Source organism: Panicum virgatum, chromosome 7N (genome assembly GCF_016808335.1).
Source record: "Panicum virgatum strain AP13 chromosome 7N, P.virgatum_v5, whole genome shotgun sequence".
NCBI lineage: Eukaryota > Viridiplantae > Streptophyta > Magnoliopsida > Poales > Poaceae > Panicum > Panicum virgatum.
The window spans coordinates 47,928,158-47,944,130 of record NC_053151.1 but is presented as its reverse complement, the minus strand read 5'-3'; the positions used below and the strand labels follow the sequence as shown (position 1 = coordinate 47,944,130).

Here is a 15,973-nt window from a genome sequence, read left to right as displayed (position 1 = left end):
CTCCTCCAAAAACAGCTCCGGCTCTGGCTCCTCAGATGAAGCGGCTTCTCTGGTGGAGCTGGAGCCGTTTTAGAAAATATTTGGCAAAATAGCTTCACTTGTTAGATTGATGTGTAAGCCGCGTAAAGCCACGATTTTCATGGCTTCACCTTGCCTGTGTAAGCCGCCGATGGCTTCAGGACCGGCTTCACACGTGAAGCCGGTTACCAAATGGCCGTTTGGGAGGGCTTCGCCTGGAGCCGCTCGTGAAACCGCTCCCGAAGCCCTCCCAAACGGGGCCTTAGGTTTCGAGTGCTTGCGGCCGCGCGTAGTTCCTTAGATATAGGTTGTAGGTCTAGCTTGCGCACAAGGTGAGGTGTGTGAGTTAGGTGGTGTGAGTTTGTGTGTGAGTTCAGGTACTACACCTTGTATTCAAAAGTTGACTCCTAAAAAAGGAGTATGAGGCTTGATCCCTCTGTGTACTTTTTTTCAGATTACTAAATAGAGTAGACCTGTGGGTAGAATATGTACTTCTGAATAGCAACAAGGATGTTAACATCACAAAGCTTGGTATCTTCTTCTTAGGATAACGAAGCTCAGCCGTCCTTGATCTAAATTAAAGCGTGGCAGTGTCCAGTGACAGAGAATCCACTACGCAAATCAAACTGCCGCACAAAAATGAAGTCCACTAGGCATAATTTACATTTCCAGACTCTTGCTGCAGAAGAAGGCACACTAAGCATAATTTGTACTTCTGAGGAAAGAAACAAGGAAAAATGAAGCTATATGTTTTAAAAAAAATTATCAGAATTATGTTTGTCAAAAAAGTCTCCAAAGCCGCTCCCAAAATACAAAAGAAAGCGGAAACGGCTTGACGGACGTAGTGACGTCACGGCCCCACCCTACCTCCGTCCCCTTCGGCGCGCGGCCTGCTGCTCTGTCGTCTTCTCCTCCCCATTGCCGTCCCCAAACCCCCGTCGCCGTCTCGATCGAGAACCTCTCGCCCTTTCGCTGTCCCCTTCCATTTTCCAATCGCCAACCACCTCGCTTCTGCTTAGTTAAACCCGTCGTCATGCCGTCCGCGGAGGCGGAGTCCCACTCGCCACTCCAATCCTCATCCCCATTCCTCCTCCCGCTCCCCACCGCGCTGCCGCCGCGATGCGGCCCTCCTCAAGCCCTGCTTCCCGCTTGCTCACGCTCCTGCTGTTCGTCGTGATCGCCTGCGCCGTTCCGGAGGCGAGATGCTCCGATCGGCGGTTCCCGCACCTCGACCGCGTCCGCGAGCTCCACCGCCGGGAGGGCTCGTCGTCGGCCGAGCAGGAGGCCGCAGCGCGCGGGCTTCTCGAGCGGCTCCTCCCCTCACACTCCGCCAGCTTCGAGTTCAGGGTCATCTCCAAGGTACGCGCGCTTCGCTGCTCGTGCTCGGGGAAGGGAGTCGTAGGATTCTAGGCGCTGCTCACTGTTGGCAAGTGTTGCATAAGTAGCGTTGCCGAGAGAGAAAGTACAGTGAGAATGTCAGCTAGAATCAGAAGCCAACGAAGCGCGTAACGGGGACATCATAGAGCAGTCGATCAAAGTAGGGAGTTGTTTGTTTGGAATTCTCATCGTGTAAACATGTGTCTGCTAAGTTAATATGATTATCTAAATCGATTTTAGCTGTCAAAAAACTGAACCCTACACACAACGTTTTGCCTTTAGTAATGATCCTGTTGATTTATAACTCTTCCTAAGGAAGTTCACAATGAGTCTGAGTTCTGACGCCCCTATTACTCATTAGCAAGGGTTCATAATCTACTCCACTGCATTGATAGGAACAATGTGGCAGGAAGGCATGCTTCATCATTATCAACCACCCGTTGTTTGATGGAGAAGGGAATCCTGAAATACTGTATGTTTAACCTTTGTATTTTAACATCTGCTGCAAATAATATCTTCAGCTTGTTTTCCAGTTACAATTTCTTTTCTGTTTCTTGATGCTAGAGGACCCTGCGCATATCTTATAGTGTTTATATTTTTCATTTGCTGTTATTTTCAGAAATTTTGTGTTGGGTGAATTGCTGTTGTTAAATATATATATCAACATATGCAAACAGTGAATTTATAACCACATCTTCTTTTAGCTCACGACGAGTTGATTGCATTTAGGCTTGAGTGTGGGCATTAGTGAACCAGTACATCTGGCTATACATTCTCTTGTGTTTATGTATCAGAACTCTTCTCATTTATGTTCATTATAACCTATCAAAAAAGCAGTTAACTACACAAAGTTTGGGCCTCAGCAGATTCTGCTAGAATCATGTGCCACTGTCAATCCTGTTTGCTTTTGCAATTGGCTTATACTTGAGCGATTAAGCCTGCTCCAAATGTGCAGGGCAAAATGCCATCTGCTACATTAATTTAGACTAAAAACTTTTGTATGTCACAGCAACATCATTCCAGTTTCATAAATTATGTTTCAGCAATGCATGTGTGCATGTTTTAGTTTTTACATTGTGAAACCAGACAGGGCTTAACAACTTTGTTCATATTTATCATTGCTTGTGGTCAGGATACTTGGAGTAAGTGGGGTGGAGATTTCTGCTGGTTTTCACTGGTACTTAAAACACTATTGTGCAGCACATATATCTTGGTATAAAACTGGTGGTGCACAATTATCATCCATTCCACATCCTGGGTCATTACCTCGTGTTCCTGCTGGTGGTGTATTTATTCAAAGACCCGTTGACTGGAGCTACTACCAGAATGCAGTTACATCCAGCTGTAAGCTGATAACTTATTACTCTTATAGACTTTCCCTATCCTAGTAGGATAAGTCATTTTGTTCTAATTGAAATTTTTAAGCATTGTAATTGAAGTAATTTTTTAAACACATGGCGTGTTGCCAGCTACCCTGCCACACTGATGGGAATGCTCCGTGCTCTGCTTGTCATACTGCATTGTATTTCTTTTCCCCCTGCTATGATCATACATTTCCAAGTCCTGTTTTTGAATATCCCAGTTAGGACCAGTGTTACCTTTCCTTCTCCAAAAAGTTGCTCTGATTTATTCCTATTGATGCCCCCATGGACTTGTGTTGTCATGACTAGTTTCCTGATTGTGATGATATCAATTTTCCTCCATGTAAAGTAAAAACATATTTCCTGTCTGTTTCTCTGATTAAAACTATTTTTCTTTCCCTTTAGATTCTTTTGCTTGGTGGAATTGGGAGCGTTGGGAGAAGGAAATTGACTGGATGGCTCTTCAAGGGATCAATTTGCCCCTTGCTTTCACTGGGCAAGAGTCTATATGGCAGAGGGTTTTTCAGGTATATACATGTGTTCTTTTTCTTTAAGCATTCTGTAAACCGTATAATTTAATACTATGTATTTTCGTGAGTCCTTAAGGCGTCAAAATGATGCAAAAAAGCATACTAGAGCTTAGGTAGAGAATTAAACAGACAGATTGGTTCGTACCTGTAAATGGCTAAATGCTTAGGTGCGATATAGATAAGCAGGCAGAGCAGCACATTATTGCATTTCCACACGTATTGCAATGTTGTGATTGTGTTGACAAAATGATTTAGGAGCAGTTCTTGATATGGCTTTTTGTCAGGGGATGTCTATATCCCTTATAAAAAAAAGATAAACCTCATTGGTTTCTTCCTGTAGACCCTATAGTATGTTGGCTCACTTTTTTGTTATGAGGCACTCTTTTATCTAAGATAAAAATAGACTCTGGTTGTTGCTTTACTCTTCCTGTCATCCTGAAAATGCCCTAATATCTTCTATGTTATTCCCTTATAAATTCTTGAAGAGGTACAATATTAGCAAATCAGATTTGGATGATTTCTTTGGTGGGCCGGCTTTTCTTGCATGGTCTCGAATGGCGAATATGCATGGGTAAGTTACACCTCTGACTTGCTGTTGCTCCCTCACATCTGAAGTTTTGATTTACATTATTCTATTTTGATCTGATATTCTTTTAAAATAAAGTTTTGACATAATGTATTCTTTAAAATTATTTTCATTAATTCTTTAACGACGGAAAACAAATTGACATTTCGATGTGATACGGACCTTTCCATTTTCGTCCGCAGCACAAGACAGTAATTGAAATTTTTTGTTGTACTTGGAATTACTTCGTTATAAAATATATAGCTGCTGCTAGGGATGTTCACATCTGTGGAATGACGTTAAAATAGAGATGTGAAAGCTTAAAATCTTGTTTTGGGATTTGGTCCCCCTTTTCTGAGTCCTGAGTCCTGATATTTATCTCTGAGTATAACTCATTGCCTTGGCTGCCAACAAGACTTTGGTGTCATCTTTAGTACTTTTAGGAATAGATAGTCAGATAGTCACCGCTGTTATTTAGTTGTTTTGGATGCAGATATCTTTTTTCTGAACTCTATTTTTGAAATATCCTGTATATTACTTATTTTCTGAACTCTTTTACTTTGAATTATTTGCCAGATGGGGTGGGCCTCTTCCTCAGACCTGGCTTGATGATCAACTAGCTCTTCAGAAGAAAATCCTTTCTAGGATGTATGCTTTTGGCATGTTCCCAGGTAACACTTTACCATTCTAGCATTTCTGGGTCTTTTGCAGTTACATGAGCATTGTTTTAATATTATATAGAAAACTCAATAGTACGTGATTTTATACAAATATATCTTTATTATTGGTTTGCACTTTTGTGTATTTCTTTCTGAACTACTACTGTCTAGTATGACCACTCTAAATGTTTGATATGTTTAATTACTCGGTCTGAGTTTTTCTTTTAGTTTAATGTCAGCATCACTTTACTTCTGCCTCTGTTGCAGTTCTTCCAGCCTTTTCTGGCAACATCCCAGCTGCATTAAAGGCAAAATTTCCTTCAGCTAAAGTCACTCACCTTGGAAACTGGTAAGTGTTAATATGTATATAGGCTTGCATATAGTCTTTGGCCCAATATGCCATATGGCACATTCGGCCCATATCTTGTATATGTACCCTAGCTCATGGAAATACAAGGCTGTCGGTTATTCTCTCTAGCATGGTATCAGAGCATGGTTCTCAATCCTCCTCCGCCGCCGCCTCCTCCCTGACGAGCCTGCTGTCGTCGTCGCCTCCTCCGGTCCTCCCCGGCGAGGCCGCTGCCACTGCCACCTCCACCACCCAGATCCACCATCTCTGCTCGCCTCATCGTCCTCCTCGTCGTCGACGTCCTTTCTGTCCTCCTCTTCCGCTGCCTGTCGCTGCCCTCCCGTCCGCCGCCCGCCCGTCAAGGACGCGCCGCTCCGCCCGCCGCGGACGCGCGGCTCCGGCGACCGGCGGCGTGAAGAAGCCGCACCGCTTCCGCCCAGGCACCGTCGCGCTCCGCGAGATCCGCAAGTACCAGAAGAGCACGGAGCTGCTCATCCGCAAGCTCCCCTTCGAACGCCGCAGGACTTCAAGACCGACCTCCGGTTCCAGTCCTCCGCCGTCGCCGCGCTGCAGGAGGCCGCGGAGGCCTACCTCGTCGGGCTCTTCGAGGACACTGCAGGTCCCTGACCTCCTCTGCCTCTGTTGTGCTGCACGTTGTTGTGCTGCACGTTGTTGTGCTGCACGCCGCCTCTGCTGCTGTTATGGCCTCCTCTGCCTCTGTTCCCATTGGTGCACTCGTTATGGATGTGAAGCTCACTGGTCAAAATTACAGAGATTGGGCTTTCTCTTTCAAGATGCTCCTTCGATCTGTCGGTCTTGCCTCACATCTTACTGATGAACCCCCAGTGGCTGCTGTTAATGATAAAGCGGCCCAAGATTGGAGTCTTCAAGATGATCGGGTAATGGCAGCTATCTGTCTGAATACTGATCTGAGCATTCGCTTATGTCTTGAGGATTATAATACTGCAAAAGCAATGTGGAACTACCTGCAAGGTCGCTATCAACAAAGCAGTTCAGCCCTTCGCTATTCACTTCGTCAGAATCTTCATCATCTTCAACAGCAGGACATGGAAATTGAGGAGTATTACATTGCCTTTACTAAGCTGTCAAGCCAGCTTGCATCCATGGTCCCCAAGCCTTCGTCCTTATGCACGGATTGTGTCTCCTCTTGGACTGCCAGAGACAAGTATGATCAGGAAAACACTATGTTTGACTTTGTGATGGGTTTGCGATCCGAGTTTGAACCCATTCGTGTTCAGCTTTTGGGGCGACCTACTCTGCCTACACTGTCTGAGACGTTATCTGCTCTCCTGGCTGAGGAGACACGTCTTAAGACTCTTACTTCAAATTCACCAGTGTCTCAGCATTCAGTGCTAGGTGTTCCTCCCCTGTTTACTGAAGTTGCAGCAGCAGCCTCTTCTAAAAAGACTCCTTGCAGACATTGTGGCAGGACAAATCATCCTGATGAGCGGTGTTTCAAGAAGTATCCTCACCTCCTGGCTGAAATGAGAGCCAAGCGTTCTGCCTCACGCCGGGGAACAACCTCTTCTGGCACACAAACAGCAGCATCTCAATTCCCAGCGGCAGCACACCAGCAATCAGCACCTTAGTTCCAACAGCAGTCCAGCAGTACCATCTCTGCTCCTGTCAGTGCATACATGTCAGCTAGTTCCTTGTCCTCTCCATCACATCCAGGTACTAATTTTTGGGTGTTGGATTCTGGAGCTTCTTTTCATATGACTTCCAATTTCTCTCAGTTGGATTCTTGTCAGCCTATCTCTCATCCTCGTTCTGTTCAAACTGCTGATGGTACCTTTTGCACAGTTACTCATCAAGGAAATCTTGTCACTTCTCAGTTCAATGTCTCTGATGTTTCTCTTGTCCCAAAACTTTCCATGAATCTGATTTCTATTGGGCAACTTGCTGATCTGAATTGTGTCATTGGTTTTGATGACACCTCTTGTTTTATTCAGGATCGTCGAACCCGAGCTCTTCTTGGTACTGGCCATCGCCTTAAGAGCTCCTCGGGCCTTTACATCCTTGATCATCTTCGATTGCCAACCCCTGCATCACCATTGTCTTCCGTCACATCATTGTCATCAGCTTTTGTTGCAGCTACTTTTCCTCAATGGCATCATCGCTTAGGTCACTTGTGTGGCTCACGTTTGTCTGCCTTAGTCAAGCAGGGTGTTCTAGGTCATGTACATATTGATCCTTCTTTTGAATGTAATGGTTGTAAGTTAGGGAAACAGATTCAGCTCCCATATCCCTCTAGTAACTCCAAAACTACTCAACCTTTTGCTCTTGTACACTCGGATGTATGGGGCCCTGCTCCTTTTGTTTCCAAAGGCGATCACAAATACTATGTCATTTTTATTGATGACTACTCGCGCTATACATGGATTTATTTCATGAAGCACCGTTCTGAACTGTTGTCCATTTATAAATATTTTGCTCAAATGGTCCATACTCAATTTTCTTCTCCTGTTCGTATTTTTCGTTCTGATTCAGGGGGGGAGTATCTTTCCACAGTTTTTCGTCAGTTTCTTTCTTCTGAGGGAACTCTGCCTCAACTCTCTTGCCCTGATGCTCATGCTCAAAATGGCGTTGCTGAGCGCAAGCATCGTCATATTGTTGAAACTGCACGAACTCTTCTCATTTCCTTTTTTGTGCCCCCTCATTTTTGGGCTGAAGCTGTATCTACTGCTGGCTACCTCATCAATCTTCAACCGTCATCTCGTCTTCAGGGTAAATGCCCTGGAGAAGTATTGCATGGCTCACCTCCTGGATATGATCATCTTCGTGTTTTTGGCTGCACATGTTATGTTCTTCTACCATCCCGTGAATGCACCAAATTGACAGCTCAATCCGTTGAGTGCGTTTTTCTTGGTTACAGTCTTGAACATAAAGGCTATCGTTGTTATGATCCCTCAGCTCGTCGTATTCGTTTTTCTCGTGATGTCTCTTTTCTTGAAAACAAGCCATATTTTCACTCTTCCACTCCTACATCATCGAAATCTGTTGAGCACCTTTCTTTCCTCTTCCTCCCACCTATCTCTCCTTCCCCACCAACTTCCTCTGTCGACATGGTTCCACCTCTTCCTTCTGACTCCTCTGCTGTTCCACATGTACTACAGCCACCACCTGATCCAACACCTCCACCATCACGGTCCCCACCTTCATCTGTTACTCCTTTTCCTTTCCACTATAGTCGTCGTCCTCGTGTTCCTTCTCCTACCTCCAGCCCTACCTTAGACGATGCTTCTCCTATCCCCACACCGCTTTATGACCTCAGGGATCGTTCTAATATTCATGTTCCTGATCGATATGGTTTTCCCACTGCTGGTGCTGTTTGTGAGCCTTCTTCTTATCAGGAAGCAGTTCACCTCCCTGTTTGGCAAGATGCCATGTCTGCTGAACTTCATGCCTTACACCGCACGGGTACTTGGGAGGTTGTTCCATTGCCTCCTAATGTTGTTCCTATCACCTGCAAGTGGGTATACAAGGTTAAAACCAAGCTGATGGCTCTATTGAGAGGCATAAAGCTCGTCTAGTTGCTCGGGGTTTCCAACAGTCGTATGGTCGTGATTATGAGGAGACATTTGCTCCTGTTGCTCATATGACTACAGTTCGTACTCTTGTTGCTGTTGCTGCTGCTCGGTCATGGACCATCTCTCAAATGGATGTTAAGAATGCCTTTCTTCATGGTGATTTGCAAGACGACGTTTATATGCATCCACCACCAAGGGTTGAGATTCCTCCTGGATATATTTGTCATCTTCGGCGTGCTCTTTATGGCCTCAAGCAAGCACCCCGGGCCTGGTTTGAGAGGTTCAGTTCGGTTGTTAGTGCTGCAGGTTTCACTCCTAGTGACCATGATCCAGCTCTGTTCGTTCACACCTCTTCACGTGGCCGCACTTTAATTCTACTTTATGTTGATGATATGTTGATCACCGGAGATGATCCAGAATATATTGCCTTTGTTAAAGACCATCTTTGTGACCAATTCATGATGTCTGACTTGGGCTCTCTCAGCTATTTTCTTGGCATTGAGATTGAATCAACTGCTGCTGGCTATTATCTCTCTCAGTCCAAGTATATTCAAGATCTACTTGCTCGTTCTGGTCTCACTGACACTCGGACTGCTGCTACCCCTATGGAACTTCACCTTCATTTGAAGCCATCGGATGGTCTTCCTCTTGCTGATCCGACCAGGTACCACCATCTTGTTGGTAGTCTTGTCTATCTCACTGCCACCAGACCAGACATTGCCTATGCAGTTCATATTCTCACTCAATTTGTGAGTGCACCCACCACAGTCCACTATGCTCATTTGATTCGGGTTTTGCGGTACCTGAGGGGGACAATGTCCCGCCGACTCTTCTATGCCACATCAAGTCAACCTACACTTCATGCTTATTCTGATGCTACTTGGGCCAGTGAACATGTTGATCGTCGATCCGTTACTGGTTACTGCATTTTTCTTGGTGGCTCGCCCATTTCATGGAAGTCCAAGCGCCAAACTGCTATTTCTCGCTCTAGTTGAAGCTGAATTAAGAGCTCTTGCTACAACGACAGCAGAAATTATTTGGCTACGTTGGCTGCTGGCTGATTTTGGGGTTACTTGTGCTGATCCTACCATTCTCCGCTGTGACAACACTAGTGCTATTCAGATTGCCAACAATCCTATCAAGCATGAGCTCACTAAGCATATTGGTGTTGATGCCTCCTTCATACGGTCCCATTGCCAACAATCTGTTGTGGATCTTCAGTATACACCGTCTGAACTACAGCTAGCAGATTTCTTCACCAAAGCTCAAACTCGGGATCAACATCATTTTCATGTACTCAAACTAAATGTGTCTGACTTAGATTCCTTACAGCCACCTTTAGTTTGAGGGGGGTGTTAATATGTATATAGGCTTGCATATAGTCTTTGGCCCAATATGCCATATGGCCCATTCGGCCCATATCTTGTATATGTACCCTAGCTCATGGAAATACAAGGCTGTCGGTTATTCTCTCTAGCAGTAAGGACGATTTCGTATCTTGTCAATAAACACCTTGATATATACTGACTAGTGACTACAGTATTTCCGTGATGGAATACTTAAAATATAGAATATGGAACCATGGTTGCAGCTCCTGGTTTGTGTCTCACTACTGAATTCCATGCAGTCCTGTGCCTCCACCATTGTTGTCTTTCATAGTTTCATTGATCTAACTGGAATCATGGTTGCAGTTCTAATGCAATTTGTGCTTGTAGAGCACAACTTAGCAGTTTTAGCTGCTACAGTTGATCTAACTGGAACAATCACTCTACATACTTGTGCCTCCTGATGCCATCCACGATTGGCACACCAGATCCAAAACAATCTTATACTTATACCCATTTGTATTCTCAGTCTCGTTTCGCCTTAAATGTTTCATCATATGAATTATCTTGACTTACGACAGCCATACAGTAACACACTGCTTCTGAATTAAAGTGAAGCAATCCAATTCTCTGCGTATCTTGCTGACTTTTTCTTTTTTTCATCATTAAATCACATGTGCTCATTTGATTCTCTTCTGTTATATTAAGGTTTACAGTTGACAGCAATCCAAAGTGGTGCTGCACATATCTTCTTGATGCATCTGATCCTTTATTTATTGAAATTGGGAAGTTGTTTATAGAAGAACAAATCAGAGGTAGGATCTGTTGTTTTGGTCAAGCTGTTGTGTTAGATATTTAAATGTCAGACCTGGAATCCTGTTTTGTTAGATAAATCTGTTGACTGGAAATTAGATAAATTCTAACTATCTAAGTTTCCAAAATTCTTTTCCAGTTATATTAAGTTGTTTAAGAACATTATGTTTACGGTTATCATGTGAATGAAGCGGAAAATCTCAGTCCTTTTACTTGGTATTCAGCCATTGTTCATGAAATAAACTGTTCTATTACCTAGCCCCTCTATGAATTATTTTATACGTCATGTCCAAAAAAGAAGTATAATAAAAAGTTTGCCCCAGATGTCCCTTGCTAGAGAACCACAATATGTTTTCATAGGGTATAGCACTTTGTTTGGTCATGAGTGACATATTAAGCGATAGTAATATCCAAATCATGCTTCTTTGCAATGATACATGGCTTTTTTTTTCTTATAGTACTAGCACGTGTCACTTTTGCAATACCGGATGTTTAGGTTCTTTTGTGCTTCCTGACCACATCTTTGGTGAACTTGTTATTTTGTGAAGACAGAATACTTAAAGTCATGAATTAGATAGCAATGAGAACAAAACAAACCAAGCACAGATGTACTAATTGGAGGGGATGTAGAAAAAAGATTGTGGATTAATATTTTGTTTTGTATTTTGTCTTTCTTCAGTTGAACTCAGCTGCTGCTCCCAGAACATTATCTTGATTTTGAACTATCTTGAAAGTTGAAACGGGCTAGCACACCTCGGAAAGAGGAAAAAGAAACACGATTAACTTTGCAGTATCAATCAACACCCAAATATTTCCCCTCCCACAAGATCGATGGCTAACATTTATCTTATTGTTCTCTTTTGTAAAGAGTATTTTGTTTACACTTTTTTATCAGGAAAAAATGCAAACCTTGATACATGTTGATTTTTCTTGTTCTTTCGCACAGAATATGGTAGGACAAGTCACATATACAACTGGTATGATTTTTCATCATCCACCTTACTGGAAGTTCCTGATTGATGGACCTTTTCTCATTTATTTATATTTCCAACCTGTCTAGTGATACTTTTGATGAGAACACTCCTCCACTAAGTGATCCAAACTATATCTCTTCGTTGGGTGCTGCAACATTTAGGGGTATGCAAAGCGGTGACGATGATGCTGTTTGGTTGATGCAAGTAAGTACCCTTTGTTTTGGTAGTTTGCTAATTTATTACCTGCAATGGATTTGTCTGTAAAAGCAGTTATTATGGATATGATATGGAGTTATGGATTATGGATGTCTCAGTGGACGCGCTCTAAGTTTTTACTTCTGGAACTACTTTTTGATGCATTATTCTCCTCTCTAGCTGTGCAAATTTTCTTGCTGCATCGTCACACCATATATGGATATGCAAGGATCTATAACATGTTTTACTCTGCAGGGTTGGTTGTTTACCTATGATCCTTTCTGGGAACCCCCACAAATGAAGGTGAAACTTTATTATATAGTTTGATGAGATATGAACGCTCTAATTTTATTCGCTTTGCATATATTAGTTTCTCATTTCTTCAAAAACATTTAGTAATGGGATTTGAAATTCTTTGGAACTTGATTTTTAATTAAAAAAATAATACATCGCAAAATTGTGTTGCTAGCAGTTGCCTCGGAAAGTCAGTATGTTGGATGACTGCAATTAATATTGCAATGATGTGAGGTGATCACATTCATTTGGTCAATGCCCTTTTGTATTCCAATAACATATTATGAGTTGTTTCAAACACCAAGGAGGGACAGTTTGAAGTGGGTGTTACCTGTTAGGTTGCTGCCTTGATACTAATCAAGAAGTTCATGCCTGCAGTGGTCCATTGCCGAATGATATGATAACCGCTGTATTTCTAATAAGTTAACCATTCCTTGTACACTCAATAAGCCTTGTGAACTTAAAGTGGCTAGATACATCTATAAATCGTTGTTTTTTCTTTCTATTTTGAGCATGCTGCTTCTACATAACAAGGATTTTTCCTTATCTGATTAATCTCAAAATCTGCTGTTGTTAGGCATTACTGCATTCTGTTCCAGTTGGCAGAATGATTGTTCTTGATCTTTATGCTGAAGTTAAACCAGTGTGGATAAATTCTGATCAGTTCTATGGTGTCCCCTACATCTGGAAAGTTCTCTTCTTTTTCTTGTCAACACCATCTATTACTGTCCTTATATTTTCCTTTACAATGAAACTTGTATGATCCTTTTTCAGGTGCATGCTCCACAATTTCGCTGCAGATTTTGAAATGTATGGTGTTTTGGATGCTTTGGCTTCTGGGCCTATTGATGCTCGACAAAGTGATAACTCTACAATGGTATACGACATTAACTTAATCAGTTATTTCTGCTGCTGAGCTTGCTTATTGAAATATGGAATGTGACGTTTTACTTGTTAGCACAATAATTTTGAAGGTTGGAGTTGGTATGTCTATGGAAGGTATTGAGCAAAATCCAATTGTTTATGACCTAATGTCAGAAATGGCCTTCCACCATAGACGAGTTGATCTTCAGGTAAAATAAAAGAATATTTTCTAGAAGAGCTTTATGTGCCATTGATGCATTCTTTCTTTTCTCTTTATACTTATTGTGCAGTTCTTCTTTATGTTTATATGAAAGTATCCTGTTGAACTAGCTATTGAATGCAACCAATTTTTTGGCTTGATCGGTTTTGTATTATTTCCAGGTTTGGGTTGAGACATATCCAACAAGAAGATATGGAAAACCAGTGAAGGGTCTGCAAGATGCTTGGTGGATCTTATACCATACTCTATATAACTGCACAGATGGTAAAAATGTAAGTTCAATGCCATGCTCATGCATTGTGCCGTGCGTGCGCGTGCGCGTGCGTGTGTGTGTTTCAACATTACACAAGCTCTTAAATGTCTGATATGCTATGCTACTAACAACTGGGAGTTCTGTATTTGCTTTAGTTGCTCCTTACTCCATATGATAAAGATCTTTGCTAGATAAAATTGTTCTGTGACATACATCTCTTATGCTTGTTCTTTTTCCTTTTTGGTAATTATTGCAAATGCCAATTGAAGTTGATATGGATTAACTTGGGATAGATGGGATAGCAGGAAGAATCAGGCTAGCTGTCCTCCCTCTGGAGGCTTTGAACCTCTGACTGTTTTTCTTTTCTTGCTTGCTGATTACAGTGTCGTCCTTTAATAGGCACACACTAACCATTGCATGTCATGATGCCTAATAAACTAAAAGCAATGAGATAAGGCCAACAGATTATGCTAACAAGCTAACAAACTAATTGCAACACAAGTATACCATGTGAATGCTGCTCCTTTCGGTATGCACGGCCACTGCAAGCAACTGCAACCCTAAACTGGCTTAACCGAAGTAAATATCAATTTACTCCTATGCTTTTTTTATGCTTTGATTGCATTCTTATCTGTTACTCTTCTCATCATGAATTTTATATTCTGGTAACAGGACAAAAATCGGGACGTGATAGTGGCCTTCCCAGATGTTGAACCTTTTGTTATTCAGACACAAGGGTTATACAAGAGTTATGGAAAACCGTATTCTACAAGATCACCGAAGAATTACGAGAAGGGCACCTCCAATGATGCATATGAACATCCTCATCTATGGTACAATACCAGTGTCATTGTACATGCCCTTGAGCTTTTTCTTCAATACGGAGATGAAGTATATGACAGCAACACCTTCAGGTTAGAACACAGGCACTCTAATTGCTTGGTCCATACTGCAAAATAATCATTCAGTTCATCTTTGAGTGTTGCTACTAGCTATGTGCCTATTTTTTTTTTCAATCAGTCTTTACTATGCTCAGAAAACACTATTTGCAAGCTTAGAAAAGTTTTGGTCTTTAATGGACTGTGTGTACATTTCTTTTATGTTGCTTTTAGAATTTGCATTTACCCAATTCTTACTCTACGATTCAAATTATTGCTCCTTTGTAATCACATTAACAGGTATGACCTTGTGGATTTAACTCGTCAAGTTCTGGCTAAATATGCCAACGATGTCTTTATAAAGATCATCAAGAGCTACAAATCAAACAGCATGAATCACATGATCACCCTGTGCCAGCATTTCCTCGGCCTTGTGAATGACCTCGATACACTACTTGCCTCTCATGAGGGATTTCTGCTTGGGCCTTGGTTGGAAAATGCCAAGGGCCTTGCACGAGACCGAAAACAAGAGATACAGGTAATTATTTTTCTTCATTCTTTAATTAACACTTGATGATATTGCACCATACGTTTTGTATGTTAAATCACTATTCCATTCTTTCCTACCTGCTTGATCTTAGATCGATATGTGTAATAAGGCAATTTAACAGAGCATACATGTGCTGCGTTCAAATCATGATCTTGTGATGCATGTTATGCTAGCTCAGATAGCATGTACTCCTAACAGTATTCTAAAGCTCACGTGTTATTCCTCAGATTGCTGACACACAACTACATTGAAATTGTTGCAGTATGAATGGAATGCTAGAACGCAAATTACAATGTGGTTTGACAATACTGAAACAAAAGCAAGTTTGTTGCGCGACTACGGTGAGCCACATGCCACTTGTCCATGTACTGCGTTAACATTGCTTTCGTGGATTTCTTTCTAACAAATTTGTTCCAGCAAATAAGTACTGGAGCGGCCTGCTGCGAGACTACTACGGACCAAGAGCAGCCATCTACTTTAAGCACTTGTTACAGAGCATGGAGAAGAATGAGCCTTTTGCGCTTGAGGAATGGAGGCGAGAATGGATCAGCCTCACCAACAATTGGCAGAGCGGTAGGAAGGTGTTTGCAACCACAGCTACAGGAGACGCTCTAAATATATCACGGTCGCTTTACATGAAGTACTTTGGCAACGTTGATCTACTTGAGCTAGAAGGTACATCCTCCCTGGGGGAGTCTGCAAGCTTATAAGTTCTTGGTCATGTGCGTGGTGGTGGTGGATTATGATGCACTTAAAGTGCAGATTCGCAATTAGCCTTTTTCCCTTCATGTATTTGCTCCAACTCTCGAGTGCCTTCCGCTGCGACAAATGTATACCAGGCACCTTATATAGCCGTAACCAGTGCTTAAGTTAGGGATGTCATCAATTCAAATTTCCTTAAGTTTTAGTTTTAACGGTCTTGAGGGTCTTTTAGTAGTAGGCGACTGTCCTAAAGGCACTGAGGCAAGCTGCTAAACCCAAACCGGCGGTATACACTGTCGAACATACCGGCGGTACTGAAGAAAGACTTGATCAGGTGGAGACGCCGGTGGAAGGCGACGCTGCTGACCAGTGACCGCGCGCACACGTCACCAGTCAGATCAGTCCAGGCGACATCGTTAGGCCGCCAGTAGGCGACCTGATCCCCTCCGTAGTGCCACGTGATCTCTCGGCTCCGGCTCGCGAGAATCATGCTGT

General features: G+C 42.6%; 1 protein-coding gene across 1 annotated transcript; it reads left to right on the top strand.

Moving 5' to 3' along the window:
* Window positions 1-958: 958 nt before the first annotated feature.
* Window positions 959-15,690, top strand: LOC120680548 (alpha-N-acetylglucosaminidase-like). The gene is made up of 19 exons (XM_039962044.1): window positions 959-1,377; window positions 1,791-1,867; window positions 2,528-2,739; window positions 3,162-3,283; window positions 3,772-3,857; window positions 4,428-4,522; window positions 4,778-4,859; window positions 10,444-10,550; window positions 11,495-11,525; window positions 11,609-11,726; window positions 11,973-12,020; window positions 12,589-12,698; window positions 12,786-12,888; window positions 12,986-13,084; window positions 13,257-13,367; window positions 14,021-14,262; window positions 14,527-14,764; window positions 15,039-15,117; window positions 15,194-15,690. Exons 1-19 carry the CDS (start codon window positions 1,138-1,140, stop codon window positions 15,484-15,486), a joined length of 2,493 nt encoding a protein of 830 aa, XP_039817978.1. The 5' UTR covers window positions 959-1,137; the 3' UTR covers window positions 15,487-15,690.
* Window positions 15,691-15,973: the final 283 nt, after the last annotated feature.

Bases quoted from the DNA above. Each gene is read 5' to 3' on its own strand.
- LOC120680548 (XM_039962044.1), top strand. From the start codon at position 1,138: ATGCGGCCCTCCTCAAGCCCTGCTTCCCGCTTGCTCACGCTCCTGCTG. The intron at 12,889-12,985 runs GTATACGACATT...ATAATTTTGAAG, and splicing joins AAAGTGATAACTCTACAATG to GTTGGAGTTGGTATGTCTAT. The intron at 14,765-15,038 runs GTAATTATTTTT...AAATTGTTGCAG, and splicing joins ACCGAAAACAAGAGATACAG to TATGAATGGAATGCTAGAAC.